Source organism: Papaver somniferum, chromosome 2 (genome assembly GCF_003573695.1).
Source record: "Papaver somniferum cultivar HN1 chromosome 2, ASM357369v1, whole genome shotgun sequence".
Taxonomy (NCBI): Eukaryota; Viridiplantae; Streptophyta; class Magnoliopsida; order Ranunculales; family Papaveraceae; genus Papaver; species Papaver somniferum.
Window position 1 is genome coordinate 217,718,117 of NC_039359.1, and position 22,005 is coordinate 217,740,121.

The window sequence follows — 22,005 nt, forward strand, 5'->3', positions numbered from 1 at the left end:
TAGGCATGGATGGGATTTGAAGCCCAAGTTTAAGATTAAGCTGTTCATCTAAAGGTCTGTTTGGTGTTTGAAAAGTCTGTACTAGACTTTAGGGAGTGCTGTAGAAATCAAAGAAAAATTCTTTTGAACAGTATGATATATATTGATTTGCTTTAAAAAAAAAGAAAAAAAAAAAGCTCTCCACTCCAGTCTCTCTTTTCTTTCGTTTTTTCTGATTGGAAAAGGAAGAAAACAAAAACAATAGAACACGGTTCTCTTGCAGCTCACGTTGTTACGGTTGATCTCATGGCTTTCGCGTTTTGCCACCATTTCCCATTTTAAGGTTTTCGGTTTTGGAGTTTTTGGACACTCAAGTTGTTCAGAATGAATCCTTACTTTGTTTGTGGTTCTCAACTTCTAACTTTATCACTGTTTAAGTGTCCTCAACTTGTCATGGGTGTGCAAAATCACTATTTTCTGATTGGCAAAGCCGCAATAGTAATTTATTGAAAGAAGCATTTGACCACTACACAATTACAAATGAAAAAACCGAAAAAGACCACTAGGATCTACAATTCTCAAAACGAAGAAACTAGGAAAATAATTAACGATGCTATTGACTGAGGCAGTCACTCCCGAGCAGCTTCAAATTTACCAGCATTGAGTGTCGCATTCACTTGTTCTCAATTCGTATTCACTTTCACCTTTCAAATTTTTTCACTTTTGACTCCAATTCCACAGCTTCATGGAACTCTAGTGATTGGAGATTACTTCCTGGAAGATATCTTGTAGCTGTTCGGCGTTGATCCAATTTCAAGTTCCTAACAATGGACCAAATTGCAAAGATTAGACCACACTGAATAAAACAATGGAGAGTGAATCATAGGATCCAAAAGATTATCTTGCAATTCAGGGTGGTGCATTGTTATGTGTTCACTTACTGTGGCTTTGCATGCCTCTGACAAAATGATTTTATCCTACTTAAAGCGTCTTTAAGAGAAGGGAGATCAATGGAAAAGGTTATCCGGAGCCAATTTTTGACACCTAGCACAATTCCTGCAACATATTCCAAGTGCCAATTAGAAGTACAATCTTTTCATTGAACTCAACTTGATCCTAGTCGGAGTTAGTATCCCAAATTATCTTCTTGCACAAAGTTCCACAGCAAAGAGTCTCACCTGGGAGAATAATAACAGATTCTTCTTTTGCCAACTTGTTACAGAAGTCCAGGTCATCCGAAATGTCCTTGAGAAGTAGAGTGTTTAGCTTTACCTGCAATGCAAAATGTAAGGAAATGTTTTACCATGAACATGCACATTCACATACAGCTTACTTTCTATTATCTTACCATTACAAACATGGATCCTTGTGGTTTATGGAGCAAAGTAATGCAAGGTATCTCCTTTATTTCGTCCGCGCAGATATCAAGAGCTTCACGAAGCAAACTAATAGTATTTTCAAAAAAATCCTCCTTCGTATTCTCAAGAATGTGAGGAACTGCTGCCTGAAACACCAAGATTACAGTTCATTTAAAAAAACCAAGATGCTTACATATGTCAGGTAAGAAAATCCACAACTTCTCTACTGAAACTAGAAGAACTATGCAAGTATGGAGCATGGCCAGGCCAGATGATAATGGCACCATGCTTGTACATAGTTAGGCATTTCATCGATAAACCCAAATAAAGGATATGTACATACCTGAATGATACTTGCTGGGTTGTTGCTCATATTCAGGTATTGCTTTATGGAACTAGGAATCTACGAGAAAAGGATGGAGACGGAAAATTTAGTATCATTTTACTAGGTGAAAAATGAACTCAGTTAACGCGAATTCTGTTCAACAAAATAAGGATCATAGTAAGTAATATGGAAGAATAATAAGTACCTCTGCCTCTTTCAGAAAACCATTTGGATCGGTAATGACGATCCAGCCAAGTCGCCAACCAGGCACTAGCCATCTCTTTGATATGGACCCAAGAGTAAAAACTGGAACTATGGATCCAAACACTCCCATTGGAACGAAAGGGTTACTCCCAAAGGTGAGATGACCGTAAACTTCATCAGCAATCACCGGGATTCCAAGCCTTTTTGCAGTTTCAGCCACCTAAATATGCAAACGTAATTTTACATTTACACCAATAATCTAAAAATTTACATAGGTGGAAATTGAAGTAAAAGGAAAAGCATTAAAAATATGCTCACCTTCTTCAAATGCTCATACGAGTACACGTTACCACATGGATTTCCAGGATTTATGACCGCAATTGCAATTGTATTTTCATCGGCAAGAGCTTCAACAGCCTCAAGATCAATCTCCCAAGCCTTCTCAGGAAGAAGATCGAAATGCCTGATTTCGAGATTATTAGCAGCAGCACAAGCATCATAATGTGGGTACCCAGGTCTCGGTATCAATATATTTGCACCAGGATAAGATAACACGGATATTATAACTTCAATCGCCTGTCGACAACCGCTCGTGAGAAAAACATCGTCAGCAGATAATGTGTACGGAAGATCACGAGATAAGTATTCAGCTACCGACCTGTTTTCAACAGATAAGTTGACAAAAAAAAAGTGTCAGAAGACTTGTCAGTAGTAGACAAATCAAACCAAAAATTATCTTGAAATGGAAAATAGGAAAAGAATGATCGAGATATCAACGACAGACCTTCTAGCCGGAAGAATGCCGCCAACAGGAGCGTAAGAATTGAACTTTCCACTTTTAACTGCAATGTTTAGTGCATCATCAGCAACGTGTGTTGTTCGAAAACAAGCGAAAGGAGAAGGATCGCCATGACCGAGAGGAATGGTTGGTCTTTGATCTTTAACATTCAAATTACTTCTGATAATATCAAGAGTTCCTGATATTGAAACGTCTCCACTCGCTTTAAGTTTCTGATTACGTCTAGCGAATTCTTTGCCTGCTGATACATTGTTGAGTGAACCCATGATCTGATATTTCCCTTTGTTTGCTTGATCTTGTTTTTCTTTTACTTCTTCTTCTCTTAGAGATGGATGGTTTTTATGTTCTAACAGGAAGCCACGACTCTTATAAATAAGAAGATATGACGTCAGTTCCCCGAGAAAGTTCTAAACAGAAATTACGACATGTTTCAAAGTTGTAGGCAAATTACGACATTTTTCTGAAGAATGTTGACATCAGAGAAACTAGTTGAAACGAAAACCTCACCTAGTTAGGTGGACAGCAGTTTGGGCACTTCACTTGGTTTGACTGACTAGAAACTTGTGTTGGAGGTTGGTTTTGGCAAAATATTTAATTTGTCTTTACTAAAAAATAGTAGTTGTCAAAATCCAAACGGATATTCCATATCCGAACATAGAGGAGGTGACTAGATTGATAAAGAGTAACTCTATAGCTATCGCCTTCTTTGAGAATAGTGGATTGGAACGGTGGGCGTGACGCGAAATTCATAAAACCCACGGGAGAAAAGAAGAAGATAACACTGAGTCCAATTTAAGCACCACCAAAAAAAGCTTTTTCCTCGCTTACGTGTCACATAGTTTACAATAGTTTTTAGTAAAATGTGAAAAAACAAGCTCCTCTAAAACTGCCCCGACCTGTAAAGCAATTTAAGCAAACTACTAAACCAAACCATTATTGGGAAATGCGAGTCCAATTTGAATGTCACTGACTCACACGGCTAACGGCTCACCTATAAAGAAAATTTTATGTGCCTAAGCAAACGAGTTGGTTTTGATGGTTTGTTTAGAACTTGCGTTTTTTAATAAAGTGTCCAACTTTTTGAAGTGTAATTAATAAAGTGGTCGTGGTCGTTTTTTCGAATCTTTATATAAAGTGGTCGAATTTGACATTCTTCATCCCGTTTTTTTCAAAAAACGGATAACAGAAGTTAACTGCAGACTTGACAGTTATCCTACCTAGTAAAATACATTAACAACCTTCTCATGGGCTGACTCGACTCGACTCAGTGACTTAGACCAGGTGAAGAACATCATTTAGACATTTCTACAAACACGTTGAGGTGTGAAAGCAGTAAGCAAGGGATAGGCGTGTGACTGATTTGTAAACATTTCCATATCTCCTTCCTTGCATTGAATCCATATCTAACACAAACTCAATCTCCTAAACAATCAAATACTCAATGTTCATTGATTTTAAACCATTCACTACCATTAACCAATAGTAAAGCATAAGATCGAATCAAGTGAGAGTGGGTTGGTTTTACCGTCTAGACAAGACAGGAATAATTGATGTTGTTGCTGCTACTGTGTGACATGAAGATATAGGTTTACGATATCTAATTTAAAAATGATTATAACCAAAACAAAGAATTGAAAATGAAGAATTGCCAATTCATGTAAAATAACAAATACCCATTTCATGAATTTGCAAAAGAAATGGGTATACCATAAAATCCCCAAATACTTTAAGAACTAAAATCTAGGAAAATCTTTAAATTGACATTTACAAACCTTCATTAATCGATTGATGTTCATAAAAATATGAACTAGGTAATTTAAATAGACTCCACAACCTCAAATTGAGAGGATTTACAGACAACAATTTTAAAATTCTGTCAAAACCCTAATCTCAATTAAACATAGTACTTGCTTATAAACCAACTGAAAGGAACAAGTGAGCTCTCAACATGAAAGGAAATCTCCATATAAACCATGAATATATTCGATGGAGATATATTTATTGTCTTCATTACTCATCATCATCGCAGTCGATTGGTTGTCTTCATCACTATATGAATCAATCATAAGGGAAGGGTTATTTAAAGTCTGATGCCATCAATCATGGATGATGAGTTATAATCAAGAACGAGTTGGAGGAGCAGAGAAGAAAATATGGTCGTTGTTGCTGTTGGGTAGAGTTTTACTGTAAGAAATAAGAACTGACAAGAAAGAAAGAGAAGATGAGCTTAATGGAGGAAACAGTGAAGGATAGGTTAGTAATTTAAGACCCAAAAATTTACTAATTCAATGTTGTTGCCCATTTTGATAGGTCCGGGTGGGAAACTTAATGGTTTGGCTAGTTTACATAAGAGCTCAAAAAACTGGCCGGTTTATTAATTAGGGGTCTAGAAGTTGGTCACTTTCTAAATTTGCCCTTAGAATTTTTGTTAAGCTTATTTGACTTAGAAAATCCTACTGGTTAATAGAGACACTTCCTGACCATATCTTTCTCAGCTGTAAAGATTAGAATCCGCTAAAGTATTTAAGAAACTTAAAATCGAGAACTTTTTTGGTTATGAAAGTTTTGATTTTACTTTTTGATTATTATTTATTCGGACTAGTAGGATCTGAATTTTGAGTGAGTATTATTAGGATGAAGAAAATGACCTATAGCTTTTCCTCGCCCTTTGTTGATAGTTAATTTGGAAACACAAAAAAAGAATAAAAAATCAATGCACAAGAAATAAATATTTTTGTAGTTTTAATTGGCTGGGCTTGCACATAGGTGGGGTTTGAAGCATGTCCAAGCCCGTTGCCGTGATTTAGAAATTAGCCCGTTGCCCGGTGTCTAGTTTTCACGTATCAGTCCGATGACTCCTATTCTTGAGCTTCCGTCAGTAATAGCAAAGGTTCGAAAAACCGCCGTTATTTCAGAAAAAACTGCCGTTAAAATGGTCACATCTATGTAACGTGTCGATGAGATCACCGACACCCGTATCTATATATTAACGATAAATAGGAAATAACGGCGTTATGTAGACCCGTTATAATCGTTTTCGCGCATGTTATAATTAAGTATATTTTTTTTTCTCGGCAAATGTAAAGTTTTATAAAGTTAGGGGTGTGCAACAGACGGACGAATGCGGATTAGGGATCACCTGCGTCCAATCCGTCAAAGTTGCAGATTTGGAAAATCCAACCGTGTCCGACCCCGCGGATTAACGGGTGACGCGGACCGAATACGGATTAACCGCCGATTTATTCTAAAATAAAATGTCTTTAGCTATATACTTTTCATGTACTGCTTTAACATGGTATGTTATTTTAACACTTGGCACCAGTTCAACGACCAGAGCCATAAATAATGACCTGACCGTGCCTACGTACGACGCGAAAGCCTCCTCTCTTACGACAATACCAGAATTGTTACGATGAAAATGAAGCACGATAAGTCAGTTACTAAACTTCCTACTAATAACTAATTTATCAGCGCAAGGCTAATGAAGGAAGTGCGGGAGAAAGTGGAACATGGTTCCGTTTTATTATTATTACTGAGTACTTCAAAGTTCAAAGTACAATTTACATTAAACTGGGAAGGCTATTTATAGCCTAAGTGTAAAACGCAGTAAGAGATAGCATACAGTTGTGGATGGGGAAAAATGGGACGCCGGTTTTTCGGGAAAGTGGAGAGTCGAGCGTGCTGTCGAGACTTCTCAGCCGGGTAAAATGTTAATCCTCACACAGATGCACCACTGTAAAGGGTGTGCTTAGATTCGGGAAATCAATCTGTATAACTCCGGCCTAAACCAAGACAATGGCCATTCCAGAGTCAATTCGGTCGCAAAGAGGGAGATGGGTTGATATGTAGGAGGGAAGCTGAGAATTGTGTGGGATCAGTGATGATCGAAGATTGTGGGTGTGTTGAAGGTTTCTGCAATAATGGTGAACTGTTGAGTTCTAATAAGTTCGGATGGATTGATGAATTCCTGAGAGTGATAGCTCGAGAAATTCTATGTAAACGAGAGTCTGTCTTTTTGAATCATGGTTTCAGAGACTTATTTATATTGTCAGAGTCGTGAACACCTTGATCCCTGTAAGTGTGACGGTTTCTTGAGTGAAAGAGTGGGAAAGTGGGAGATCGTGGTAAAGTCAGTTCCATGTCGCGTGGAGACTTGACTGATCGTGCACCCACTACTTTGCTAACTCCTTCAACCGTTTGCACGACTTATGCACATTTCTCGTTGTGGATGAATCCACGTGCCGTATACCGCCAGAAGAAAACCCTACGTGATATCCCCCATTTGTGACGTGATTGATGTCTCACAAGCCGTGGAGTCTGCAGAGCAGACGTGTTTTGATTAGTCAATTGTTGACAATGAGTCTGAGTTTCGTTGAATCGAGCATGAATGATGAATGCTCAGCGATTCAAGGGTTGAAGATGTAGTTCTCTGAAGGGATGTCAGCATTGTTGATTCACAGATGAATTACTGACGAGCGACTGAGCAAGTATTTCTCAATTCTGCGAATTACTGAATATTGAGGATTTGATGAGCAACTGAGCAAGCATGGCTCAATTCTGCGAATTACGAGAATTTGATGAGCAGCTGAGCAAGTATTGCTCAATTCACCAAATTATGAGAATGTGATGTGCAACTGAGCAAATATTGCTCAATTCACCAAATTAATGATTTTTGATAACCTAACGTGCAACTGAGCAAGTATTGCTCAATTCGACAAATTATGATGAATTGTTGAATATTGATCAATATTCGAGCAATTGAGCAAGTATTGCTCGTTTCAGCAAATTATTTACTAGTGACGTGACCCTGTAAAATATCAATTAAAATATTGATGTTTATTAGTGAATCAACATAAATTTTATTAGTGTTCGAAGATTGCTCAGAATGATGGTTTCATAGAGCGTTCATTCGAAAACCCTAATTTTTTGGTCAATCCTCCATCAATTGGAGAATTGCTGAAAGTTGATCATGAATCAAGAGGGACCACATGGGATGAAGAGTGTCCATGTGGTGCCCATTGCTCGAGTTAGCACGCACCAGGATTCTCAGAGAGTTGGTGAGAAATCATGAATAAATGGTGGATTCACCATTAACTAAAAATATTGCTGGGTTCAGCATTAGGAGTAAAACCTAGGTATGATAGATGAGGACCGACCAAGAGGGCATGTGAGCGGCTCTAGGTGGTCATGTGACCAGTTGTTGGTCGTTTGGAGGATTCTCCAGTTGGTTGGAGAGATTTCGGGCCCAATGTGAGCAATTGAGTAAATTAGGTCAGAATTGCGAAAACATGTGGGACCGGCTTCGTGCAAGCCCTAGGAACGACCTGGTTGGTCGTGGAGGCATGAACGTGTTGCCATGATGTCCGTGTCTTTATACTGAGAGTTTCAGTATTTTCTGATGCACATTTGAGCAATATCGTGAATTTTCAGAAGAGTTTCATCTTCACTGAGAATTCTCGATTTTTTGGTGGAATGAGCATGTATGCTCAATTCATCAATATTTTAAAAATATTAAAATAAAAATATTTTAATATTTAAAATTGCCGTGAGAGGCTAGCAGGCCATGTGACCATCTTGGCTTTTGGTTTTTTGTGATTCGATCAATATTTGAGAAAATATGGAGAAATTACGAATTTTGCTCAAACCCAGGAGTTTCATGAATTGAGGAAAATAATAATTATGATAAATTAGGGATTGCAAGGTGTGGGACCGACCACGGCTAGGTCATGGCCGACCAGCCATGTTGCCCGGTCCCGCACACCTTTCCCTATTTTATTATTATTATTCATGAATCCTTGAAGTTATGGGAATAATAATTATAAAAATCTAAGGATTGTGAGGTGTGGGACCGGCTTGGGCATGGCCGGGCGTCTGGGTGGCCCGGTCCGACACATCTCTCCTTATTTTATAATATTATTTGGTGAATCCACCAAGTTATGGAGAACTCACGAGTTTTGCACAAATCAGGAATTTTTGCCAAGATGGAGAAGTCTTCATGAATTCATGAAAACAACGAAAATAAGGAAAAATAATGGAGGAAGCGGGGGACCGGCCATGGCTAGGGCACTGCCGGCCGGCCAGTGGGCCCGGCCCATGGGCGCTTCTCCATTATTTTATTATTATTATTATTATTTTCTCTCTCCTGTTTTGTGTAGGATTTCCCATTATTTCATGTTTTTGGATTCTCGTTCGTGCATCCGGGTGCTCAGTCATGCATCATTGTCGAGTACACTTGCACCATTTTTGTGGGGCTTATTCAGTGGAGAATAATTCATGAAACTGAGTAATAAAAGTGAATAAATGTTCATTATTAATTCATAGGATCAGTTGTGGATTCGACTACGAATTCAGAATAATAAAACAAGCATTACCACCCTATGGGATCGTAGATTCGACCATAGATCGGAGTAATATGATTATCTATTACCATTCCATGAGTTTAGCCGTGAATTCGATCATGAAATCGGAGTAATGAGATAGCACCGTTGTTTTTTTGTCATTCTATGAGATCAAGCCGTGGATTCGATCATAGAATCTGAGCAAATTGTTATTGCCATTAATCCATGGGATCAGGCCGTGGATCTGACCATGGAATAGGAGCAGTTGTTATTGCCATTCAATGGGATCAGGCCGTGGATTCGACCATGGAATAGGAGCAGTTGTTATTGCCATTCCATGGGATCAGGCCGTAGATTCGACCATGGAATAGGAGCAATAATAGATTATTTTGGAAATTCAGTAGTGAATGTCACGGCAAAAGTAATCTATTTCAGAAAAGATATTAGCCAGTTAAAGCGTCACATCCATTCTGAATGGTGCAAAGTCAGGGAGTCACGATGTTGTTTACGACCTGAAGGCGTTAGTGTTCTCAATCTACGGAGAACCGCCTGAATCTATGCACTCTCTCCACATAATCAGGGAACGGTGAGTGTCACCGACGTCCTGAAGGCGTCCGCCTCCCAACTATTCTTCTATGTGGAGGGGGGTCTCTCTCCTGCAGTCAGGTAACAGTGAGTATCACCGACGTCCCGAAGGCGTTAAGTTCTCAATCTACAGAGAACCGCCCAAATACGTTATTCTGCATAGAGGGCACGATGAAATGGCAGGGATCGAACACCCAGCATGCGTAAAATACAACACAATACATCACATTTGATGCATATTTCACAAAAAAATCATTGTTTTAGCCAATTTATGACATTTTATTTTCGTTATGCTAATTTTTTTAATAATAATACATGTACTAAGTAAAATATCTCAAAAATATTTATTTTGGAGAACATAAAATAAGTGTGCTAGCACAGCCCAGCACGACACAACACGTTTATTTTTCTGGCACAGCCCAGCACGACACACCATTTAGCACAACACGTCTGAATCTCTGGCACAACCCAGCACAGCGCGCAGCACGCTAAGCACGTGACTTATGGATCAGGCTGTGCCGGGACGGCACGTTTTACACCACTAGCCATAGGTGTCAAATTAAGGGTAAACATAATCCTCCAAGGTTAAGAAAATAATTAACCTTATCTGGTTGGTTTTGTTCTCATCCAAAATAAAGTCCAGTAACAACTGGAGTGTTCTCGACGATCAGATGGTGGGCCGCACACCAAAAACGTGTTTACGCAATAAGAATCAATTTATTGGATTACCACGCCAATAATGGAGTAATGATTCTTGACATTCTTGTATCAGCAATTCTGGTCAGACTGAGTAAAGAAAACAATGGGAAAACCGCCTCTCACGAATTATCAGAATTTGTAGGTTTAAGTGGGTCCTGCCCTTGGGGAGATTTGCAAGGAGTCCCATGCATTGTGTGAGGCGGTTTTCTTTCATTATTTTTTACTCTGTTAAAACATTATGTTCTTGTATATATATAATATCATCCGATGATTAGACTTGGAAAAAAAAACTTCGATAATGAGTATGACAGACTACCACTGATACGCCACGATAGCAGCTGTCCCGAGTCCATGCAAATACCGATCCATAAAATGAAACTTCTGTTGTGATATTTTCAATTCATAATTGGAACTCAAATTATATACTACGAGAACAAAACGTATGGAAAGATAAAAATGAGAGATGAGAGAATATGGGAGCTGAACTCCCTTTTAGTATTAAGTTTATATTCTTTCTCTAGTTTTCTTAAATCAGAAAGTGGGGAGGCCACTCAACTATATGCATATAGCCAAGAGTATTAAGTCGGGTACTTAAACAAACGATATAGGTGTTTACAATGTGAGACTTACTTAACTATTAAGCTGTTAATGGTTATCCATTTTAGGCGGTTAATACTTAACAGAGAAGTAAATCTAGTGTTTTCCGGAATGTTCCGGAAAATGGTGGGTCACTCCTGTAAGCCATGTTCACACAACACTCCCCCTTGGACCACCATTTCTAAAAATACTGCCTTGTTAAAGCTTTGCTAGTAAAACCCGATCGGACAAAACCCGAGAAAATTCGTTGCCTCGTTAAAACCTTGTCAAAAAAATCCGACTGAGATAAAAACTGGACGAAGGAAAAAGAGTACAACTCTTGGAGCTTTAAGGTGATGATGGTCGTCACGAATTTTCTCCCATTGTTGAAACTGCATCAGGAAAACCACTTGGGACAAAGCCTGAGCTCTTAATGAGGTTGATTACCGTCATGAAATACCTCCTTCGTCAAAATTGCATTAGGAAAACCACTTGGGAAAAAACCTAAATGCCTGCGTCAGGAAAACCACTTGGGATAGAACCTGAACTTAGAATGAGGGTGGTCGCTGCCATAAAATATTTTCTTTGACAAAACTGCGCCAGGAAACCACTTGGGACAAACCCTGAACTCCCGCACCAGGAAAACCACCTGGGACAAAACCTGGGTGCTCAAAGTTCATAATAATGCTGACGTTGATGCTAATGTTGCCTCGTTAAAAACCTCATCTGGAAAACCACATAGGACAAAACAATACCAAAGGAAAATAGTACAACGCACGTCGCCTGATAATGGTGCTGGACACGCATATGCTTCCTCATTAAAACCTTGACAAAGAAAACCCATCGGGACAAAACCTTAGTCAAGGAAAAAGAATACAGCGCGTTTAAGTCCATCCTATGATTTTACGAGTTTACTCCCCCTGAAGCATGATTTCTTAAAGCGGTTGGTGGTGTAAATATTATATGGCTTTCAGAAAACTGCTTAGAACCAGTCGCAGTTTATGGAGGATTGACTGCAGGTCTTGCGCCTGGTGCACCACTAGCAATGCACACCTCGCATTTAAATCCTCCACCATTGCACACCAAATTCAGTTTTCCGCTTTAACTTCAGGCATAACAATGAAAGGCCTTTTGTAAACTCATAAATACCGTAGAATCAATTTCAGCCTTTAAAAGTGTAACCTATAAAACAAAAGTTAGAACGCAACAAGATAATGCATGCATTATATTCGTACATGGTATCTCTGGACCATAAAGTATTATTTCTACGTACGTATCAGATAGATCGATCCCTTTCCACTTTTTAGTAGCACAATAAGTATTACCAGTATCAAAAATTAGATACTCTAGTCTGTGCTAGCATATTCTCGAACTTCTGGTCGAGAAATATTTCAATTTCAACGAGATCTCATAGTCTAGTTCAAGCGTGGATTTTAGCGCAATTAAAGGCTTTTAAGAAGCCGAAAATGATCACATCAATTCATCCGGATTTTAACCTTATACTAAGAACTTAAAACACATACAAGGATTCTTCACAAAATTCTCCTCTTCAAAATGCTGATTATGACTTAATTTCAAGCCTGGCGTAATTCATAAGGTCAGGAGGCTGCCGGAGTTAAAACTAGAATCCTTCAGGGATTCAAATACAACCACAAAAAACTAGTTTAAAAATATGCAATATGAGTCCTTCAGAGACTACCACGCTAAAGTGCATCAACATTGGGAGAATATTTTAGTATTACAGAACCAATCCTGGGGGTTCAGCAGGAAAAACCCCAAATCGCACTTAAAGCGATAATACTACTCTCTCTGCACTTTATCTCAAACACCAACCTGTAACATTCAAGCCTCACAATTTTACGGTGTGAGTCGGATCCGATCTTTTGCGCTTTTTGGAGAGATTCCATCCTCTATCTTATTTTGAGACGAATAGATTATATGCTACCAATCACGATGTCGATGTTCCTCTGTATAGGGGTACATAACCACCATTATAAATAGATAATCGATAACTGTATAGATCCCACACATTTCTCTAATGCATGCATATTCAACAAAAGTTTCACAGACTGGTACCAGCGCCACTTCAGGGGCATTATCATCTCCTCATCTTTAATGAGGTATATACTTACAGAGTGTGGATCATATTCTGATAGTCTCCACGAGCACTATCTGTAGTAGAGCTGGCAAACAAGCCAAAACCCGCGGGTTTTCCCGGCTCGGCCCGTAAAAAACCCGCACCCGGCTCGGCTGGTGTCTAAACAACCCGGGTTAGGGTTGGAAAAATGTCGGCTTGTAGGAAAATGGGCTAACCCGTCCCGGACCGTAAATCCGCGGGTACAACCTGTAAACCCGTCCACAGTGCTTAATTAATAAGTTATATTTAATCCTTGCCGTCAGATTATCTAGGGTTAATCATATCCTTACGTTTAAGGTATAAAAAGGAATGGCTAAACTAAAACATCATATTCTCTTTTCTTCTTCTGCTCGTTCTCTTCTTCTGTGTTCTTCGGATGGTGGAGAATTAGAGATGATAGTGAGAGATTGAGACCGAGAGTTGAGGGGAAAGGTTCCGTTGGTGTTAATAAATGTGTTACTGAAGTTAATTAAATAAAAAGAAGATGATGAAGAAGCTGTGAATTGAAAAGGAAAAAAGTTAGGGTTTTCTCTGTGGTTAAGATTGAGTATGAAATTGAGGAAATATAGATCGAAGTATGGTTGTTGGTAGTGTTGTTGAGTCGAGATATTGATTCCGACTCAAAAGGGGGAAGTAATTTAGAGAATATAAATTAGAGTTCTGTGATTTGAGGATTTATTATCAAATTCAAGATGGGTTTTAAGATCGTGAGATGAAGAAGAAAATAATTATTCTTATTTGAAGATTGGTTTACAGAAAAAAAGAAGATAATTATTGTAAACTCTGGATGAATTTAGAGTTAGGGTTTTATTATAAGAATCATTATGAATCTTTTCTTTGATTGCATGTTCTTCAACTGTGGTTGTTTTATCTAGTAGATTTTATGCTACTTTTCCAGTTCAATTCTTGAATCTATTACTTTTGATTTTTGATTGATGGGGTAACAGGGTCTCTCAGAAGAAGAAATTAAAGCAGCAGATGGGTTTTTGGTAAAGAAGACAATGAAGATTTTTTAAATCATTAAATGAGATTCGTATGAATTTTGATCCATATATTGTTTCTGACGATATAATATGTAATGGAATTTAAAGTACTTCATCCTTTTCATATAATCTTTATTAACCTTGATGTTCTGTGTTGAGCAAGTTGTTGCGATTTGTATGATAAACTGTGGGTTGTTTTCCTGATCTTGAATTCGTTAATTGCACAAATAGCTTAATCAGATGGATGTAATTGATTTTGGGCTCAAGTCCCTTTGATTAATTTGGAAATTATGTCATAAATTAATACTTGTAATTAAGTTTTAATTTTTAATATTAGTTTTACGGGCTAACCCGTGAGCCCGCAGGTTTTACCCGTTACAGGCACGGGTTGAATAAATGACAACCCATGAAGAATATCAACCCGCAAGCTTAGGCTTGTTTTAACCCGTAACCCGCGGGTTGGTCACAAGCCAGCCCCGACCTGCCCGTTTGCCAGATCTAATCTGTAGTCTCTCTTTAAGAGCACTACATATTAGAAAAGTGATTGGGCTCTCTTTTTAAGAGGCATATATGAGGTAGTTATTTAGGCCTCAAGCGTGTTTTAACACACGACTTGGTCATTGCGAGATGCATGATTTAACCTGTTGTGACAACTCCTCGTGTCTGCATCCTCAAGCAAGTGACAAACAATATTTTGCCAGAGCTACTGCAGTTATTTGTTTTAATCATGAGTAATCTCCAACACCTCAATTACATCCAATATCTTGGTGTGAGAAAAAAAATGAGATGTTTCACGCAAATTCTAGTGGCAGCCGAACTTTCTTTGATCAGGATAAAGCTTAATCAGATAACCTATTTGATTTTCGACGTCTCTTACTACAACCTTTAGGTGATACCTGTCATATCCATGACTTCAAAGGAAACCCCTTAAATTTGTTGACATAATACGTGGCATATCCAGGTGGCAGTCTTTTCTCCCCTGGTTTAGGCGGGAAAAACCTTTTTAGGTTATCAACATAATTGTAGTTGCAGGAAATCCTACATTACACCCCTCATATGATTTCATTAACATTCAGCCCATTTTAGATTAACAATCTTAATTTTATTGATGATTCTTTGAGCAATCTTACAAGAAAAGATAAAGGAATCAAGAATAACCACTGCTCTAGATTTTCTCTCTCCTATTTACTTGCTTCTCACCCAGAAAAAAGATCTCCCTATTTCCTTTACAACTGAACGACTATTTATAGGGAAGCACATAGTGGATGACAGCTAATCTGTACTTTATTTTCGGATATGTCTTGCGACATTCTCGCATACTTACAAATGTTATTCTCGCAAACTCTCTAATTTTCGCAGGACCATCACATTTTTCTCATGATTTTAGCTGACGTCGTTTATTATGTCATTTCAGAAATTGTTCTGCGACGCTGTTGTGTTGTGTTGTTGATAATTTCGCTGAGACATTATTGCTGCAAGATTCTGATCCTACATCTTTCCTTTTCTCATATCTTCTCTGCGAAGTAGAGAATGATGTGAGAAATGCCGCAACTGTTCATCTCTTCATATTCTACATTTATCACACGTATCCTCTCTTCCATCTATTTCTTGACACGTCTTCTGTAACCGCTGTTTTTTAACCGCTCACGTCTTTTCGTATTAATGGTGTTTATTTCTTCGAGTATAAAATCCTCTCTATATATTCTTTTTACTCTTCTTTCCATTTTCTTTTTAATTTCTCTTCTCTTTTTATTCTCTCATCTCTGCAACTCTATTATTCTTCCGTAAATTCTGCCATTGCAACTTTTCTTCTTTTTTCTTCTTTTACTCTTTTTATTTTCATCTTCATATCCATACTGTTCCCTCTGAAGATCTTCACTGTTTATAACTTTCTTAATTTTTACGAATTAATCCTCCTACTGGTGTTTTCCATGGATTCGTCGAGGTTAGGTTTCTTTTTTCTTTCTTGTGGGTTTTGCTGAAATTGATCTTGCTTACTGCTTTATTTAATGATGTTGCTTATGTGATTCCCATACTGTTGTTATTTCAGGAAAAACGCCTCCAACACCAAATTTACGGTTGAGAACCCTAATATTCCCAAATCGCAGCATAAGATTGTTGTACACAAAAGAAAGTCTGTGAATCAGAAGGTAGTAAGAAATATTATTCTTTTCTAATAACAATATTGTTGCCTCTGTTTCTTATCTGGATTGTAATTCGCATGGTGATAAGGATGTCATTCCATTGAAAACCGTTGAAAACTCTGTTCCATTCCATTTACTTATCTCTTCTAAATCTCCTGTGACATCTTCGCAAGTTAAACCATTATCTCCAATTCATGAAAAGGCTGCCTCAGATTTCATTTCTTCAACTGACCTTTCAATGATTGAAACACACATTATTGATCCTTCTATGAATGAAACTTCTTCTCCTCCTATTAATAATGTTTCTCAACCTTCTATCATTGCCAGTTCTCTACCTGAGCCTCTTCCCTTTTCGAAAGAAACCGTGGAAGGAATAGATATTGCTTTCAAAGTTTTGTCTGAAGTCCTGGATGATGGCAAGAAGTCTCCCATTAATCCTGTCAAGTCTGGTATTTGCGAAATTCTGAGTAAGTATTTCGGTTCTGACAGAGCTGCTTCGCAAACAGCTTTGGAAAAAGACTGTAATGCTCTTCGTCTCGAAAATCAAAAGCTTCAGAATGTTTTGCTGGATCGCGACAACCTTCGCAAGAAGAATGATGAACTGAGAGGTATGATTTCCTTATCTATGTCTTCAATTTTCCTTTCTAATGATTTTATCCTTTCCATATTTAATTATCCTTGAAATCCTTCTTTCGCATGTTAAGCCTTAAACAAGAAACGAATAATGGAGAGATATCAATTTGAATCTGTTGTTTAAGAAACCCATGTTGATAAAGAGATTTTGATGGATCAATATAACCAACTAGATAACCTCTATTCATACTATGTTGATCATATAAATAATCTTACCAACGAAAATACCCAATTAGTTCGGAGGCAAGATTTATTAAGTAATGAAATATCTCGCCTGTCTTATTCCGTAACTAAAGCTAATATCGGGATGGAATCTTTATCATATGAGAATAAAACTCTATCTCAAGAGAAACGAATTTTTTTAAATAAGATGGCGATATCTTCTCAACAACTTAGCATCCTTCAGAAAGTATGTGATGACCAAGAGCAATCTCTTCGCTCTTTGATAAATGAACTTAAAGAAGTAATAGAGTCATCTATCGCTGAAAGAGATACACTCATTCAAGGTAGAATATCTTTAAGTGTAAAGGAGAATCAACTTAAAGAAAAATATTCCAAATTAGAAGAATCTTATTATTCTCTTTCGAAGAAAAATTCCTTTCTTATTTCTAAAGAGAAAAATCTTCAGTCTCGACTTAAAGGTTTAGTTGGAGATAAATTTGATGATGCGATGGACCGTTGGGAGAATAGTTGTCTGAACTTGATGCAACATCTTATTTCGCAAAAGGAAGGTTGTCATAATAGTTTGACTACCTTAACTATCTTTTCTTTGTCATATCTTTTTGAGTTCTTCATCTTACTGAAATTTTGTATTCTACTTTTCGCAGAGTCTGAGAAAAATCTTCATTCCTCCATTTCTGTTTTGGAGGCTAAGTATGCCAAAATTTCCAAAGAAAATGCATTACTCGTCTCTGTCCTTACTGGTTCTCGCGACTGAGAAGAAAGAAGACTTGATTATCTTGTTTACTTTAAGGATATTCAAGATAGGAATCATCAGAGAGCACTTCTTCGTCAAGTTCATCTCCGGGATGAAGTCCTTGTAAATGATATTTTATTGTATAAATATCTTCCTCCTACATCAATTGAACCTTTGGAAGTAGATGATGATGAAGTTCCTCGTCCTGCTAACAGTGATTATGATTATGAAAGTGGTGCAGAGGATAGTCTTTTGGAAGATGGAGAAGAGATTCCTTCTAAGGAAGCAACTGCTGGTGCTAATCAAGATGAAAAAGAAAAAGAAATCTCTTCTGAAGAAGTAATTGCTGGTGATAATCAAGGTGCTAATCAAGGTGAAGATCAGAATCGAAATGAAGGAGAGGTTGGCGATAATGAGAACATTGACGAAGAACGTCTATTATCTCCTTCTACTGGAATTAATACTGAAGCATGAGCTTCTTATCTAGTTCTATCTTCTTGAATTGTGTCATCTTTATTATTTTTTGCGAATAATATTCTTCAACCAACTTTGGAATTAATTTTCCCTTTTAGTATTTTGCTGGTGAGAAAGATAATGCCTCTTGTTTATTGATTCCCATACTTGCCTCTCATTATATTTCTTGCGAGAAATGATCAGTTATGAATACTTATAAATATTTTGTTTTGTCATTTGGTCTTATTTTTCCTTCCTAATTAAAGGTCTTATTATGTCACCTCTTGTCATTGCGACAAAATCACAGGAAGTTCTTGCACTTTCATGCAAGAACCCATTGATCTTGCCTTAACTTTTTCTTTTGTATTATGGCCTCTTTAGGAATGTTGCGACAATATGACAGGCCTAAATATTCTTGCGAAAATAAAGCCCCATTACATTGCCATCTTGCGACGAAATCGCAGGACGTCTTCGCACTTTCATCCGAAAATCCATTGATCTCGTCTTATCTTTTTCTTTTGTATTATTGCCTCTTCAGGATTGTTGCACAAATATAAAAATCCTTAATACCCTTGCGAGTAAAAAGACTCATGACATTTGCATCTTAAGACACTTATCAGCTCCCTAATGGAGGGTGTCTCCCTTATCTCCCCCTGGTTGCTCCTTCAAGGAGGCGTACTAATACCATACAAGGTTAGCTCCTCCTGTAGGATCAGAATCTTTCAACGATAATATCTCAGTGAAATTATCAACAACAAAACACAACACAACAGCGTCGCAAAACAATTTCATAAATGATACGATAAACGACGTCATCTAGAATCACGAGAAAGATGTGATAGTCCTGCGAAAATTAGAGAGCTTGAGAGATTAACGTTTCTAAGGTTACGAGAATGTCGCAGACCATATCCTAAAATAAAGGACAGCTTAGCTGTCATCCACTATGTATTTCCCTATAAATAGTCGTTCAAGTTGTAAAGAAAGAGGAGAGATCTTTTTTGAGTAAGAAACAAGTAAATAGGAGAGAGAAATTCTAGAGCAGAGGTCATTCTTAATTCTTTTATCTTTTCTTGTAAGAACATTCAAAGATTAATCAATAAAATTAAGAGTGTAAATCTAAAATTGAGTTGAGTAATAATGAAATCATATGAGGGGTGTAGTGTAGGATTTCCTGCAACTGCATAATGGCGCTTGAAACATGGACGTATTGAAGATTATTCTAGAACAAATTGAAGATTAATATTGAGATTTGTGAAGATTTAGAGTGATTGATTAATAATTTTACATAATTTCTTGCAATTTGTTAACATTGAAGAAATGGCTAGAAGAAAAAATACATCTGAACAACCGACTACAATTAGAAGAAGCAAGAGAATTGATGGAAGAGAAAGAAGTGAAATGGGAGAATCTACTAGAATCAGAACTAATAGAGAAAATCAAATTCAACCACCAATTCAACAAACACTAGTTCAAGGGAGGAATACAGATTATGATAGGGTGAGTATACACACTTGGCAATCAAATTCGGCAGAATAAGTAGAAGAAGAGCAACAAACCAGAAACCATAGACAGGTAGAGAGAAATCAAGAAGCAGATGAAGAAATAATTCATGGATATGAGGAAATTGGAGCATTAGAAACGTTGAAACAAAGAATACATGAAGAAAGAAGAGCTAAGGCAGAAGAACGTGCGAATCTAACAAGGCAAAATCACGAATTGAGGATGGAAAATATAAGACTACAGAGTAGAAGATCGAGAAGTATTAAAAAATCATATTCAATATCGACTAGAAGAGAAATGAGGCGAAACTCACCCACAATTAATGCTGGAAACAATACTCAAGAAGAAATATCAAATCCTAATGAAGAATATCGCGAAAATAGAGAAAGAGTTGATGATCGTTACGTTCCACAAAATGAAACTTTTGATGATGGGAAAAATGGTAGAAATCAAGAGAACGGACAACTCAGGGACGAAATGACCAAGATGGCGAAGGAAATCGAGATGAAGGAAGAAGAATTTTACATGAAAGAGAAACTCAAAGAAATCAACAGACGATTAAAGAAGAAATTGAAAGACATTATGCTGAACAAGCACGTTTAATTTGCGAACGTGAAAGATTGAGAGCGGAAATGGAAGAACAAGAGCTTCAGGAGACAATTCGCTAGAAAAATCACGACAATCGAGAAAGAAGGCGTACACAAAACCGGAATAACGGTAATCTCAATGAAGAGTATGATAGATTACAGAGGATGACTGAAAGACAACGAATGGAATTGATAAGATATGAACAAAATCATGGAGGGGAAAATGAAAGGCATCATCATATGCGAATTCAAGATAGAGATAAGGAAGAGAATCGCAGAAGAAGACGAGATGAGGATAATGAAGAAGAAATGCAAAATTTCGCGAGAGAAGAAAGACATGAACGTAGAACAAGAGAGGCGAAATTAAAAAAACCAATGGATCAAAATTCAGGTGTAAATAAGAAAATCTTGAAAGAGTTAGAAAAAATGAGAGGAATGCTAAATAATGAAGGAGAAGTAGGCAGAATACAATTGGATGAAGCAATAGAAGAAGCTGCGGAAACTCCATTTACAAGGGAAGTACAATTAGGAAGAATACCACTGAAATGCAATTTTCCCGCATTAACCAGCATTTTTGATGGAACAACTTGTGAAATTCAACACATTAAAGCCTATGTGAGGTGCATGTTGCAATGGGAAAATCATGATGCCGTATTGTGAAAATATTTCGCATCCAGCTTAACAGGAGAGGCGTTAAAAATGGTTTGAAGGTCTACCAAAGAATACAATAACATCCTTCAATCATTTGCAGACTACATTCCTAGGGGCATATATAAGTAATAATTCTTCGCGACCTGGTATAAAAGATGTGTTTGGATTAAAACAGAGGATTGGCGAAATTTTGAAGCACCTGATTAAAAGATGGAGAACTATGTGTAGCGAAAAGGCTGGCCGTGTAGATGAGAGATATCTTATATTATCATTTATTAATGTTATGTTTGCAACAAACCTATTATATGTCCAAATTTTCAGAGTCAAGAATACGATCACAATGACTGAATTGCGAGAACTTCAAGAAGAATACATTGCTCTAGAGGAAAGGCAAAATGAAATGGAATCATATCCAGTTGCGAACACCAGTTCACAAACAGCGAATGCAAGCTTATTACCCAAGCTAATAAACACAGTAGTGAATACTTCGCAAGTACAACAAGAGAAGGTGACGGGTAACAATCAACAAAAAATGGTGGCTATGGGAAGCCGAGATCAAGAGGAGTATGAAAGAGAAAGAAATTTCTACAATCGTGGTGTAAATAACAAGATTCAAAGACTCGATCAACCACAAGAAACTTATGGAGGTCAAAGTCAAAACTATAATAGAGGACAAGGAGGTCACAAGGTAGTATGGGAAGAAATCAAGATTCCACCTCTAAATGCAAGTGTGGAGAAAATATGGGAAGCTATAATTTTGATGGAGAATATACCAACACCATGGAACATGGGAACAGAACCACCTCCAAACCACAGAAGCCATGAGTTTTGTTCTTATTATCATTTTCATGGACATACAACAAATGATTGCAGAAATGTAAAAAGAATTATTTTGAGAATGATATATCAAGGAAAACTAAACCACTTTTTGGTAGGGCACCCACAATCTCAACCATTGCCACCACCACCAGAGCATCACAAAGAAAACACGATGAAAAAGAAGGAAACATTTTTCATAGAAGTTGGTGCAAAAGCAAAGAATTTATTCTATCACTCTATCGTACATTCATATAAGACAATCAAAGATTTTCATGACAATGTTTTGAGTAGAGTCTTTGCAAGAGATAACGATGGAAGA

At 37.4% G+C, this 22,005-nt stretch overlaps 1 protein-coding gene across 1 annotated transcript; it reads right to left on the reverse strand.

Moving 5' to 3' along the window:
• Positions 1–468: 468 nt before the first annotated feature.
• LOC113350549 (probable aminotransferase TAT2) lies at positions 469–2,987 on the reverse strand. Its single transcript, XM_026594701.1, has 8 exons — positions 2,651–2,987; positions 2,185–2,524; positions 1,868–2,086; positions 1,681–1,740; positions 1,328–1,483; positions 1,158–1,251; positions 921–1,035; positions 469–800 (listed from the first exon to the last, which is right to left on the reverse strand). Exons 1-8 carry the CDS (start codon positions 2,929–2,931, stop codon positions 680–682), a joined length of 1,386 nt encoding a protein of 461 aa, XP_026450486.1. The 5' UTR covers positions 2,932–2,987; the 3' UTR covers positions 469–679.
• Between the last annotated feature and the right edge of the window lie 19,018 nt (positions 2,988–22,005).

Excerpts from the sequence above, each read along its gene's own strand:
- LOC113350549 (XM_026594701.1), bottom strand. The coding sequence starts at position 2,931 with ATGGGTTCACTCAACAATGTATCAGCAGGCAAAGAATTCGCTAGACGT. Across the intron at positions 2,525-2,650 it reads GGCATTCTTCCGGCTAGAAG|GTCGGTAGCTGAATACTTAT; the intron begins GTCTGTCGTTGA and ends TGTTGAAAACAG. Across the intron at positions 1,252-1,327 it reads AAGGATCCATGTTTGTAATG|GTAAAGCTAAACACTCTACT; the intron begins GTAAGATAATAG and ends TTTGCATTGCAG.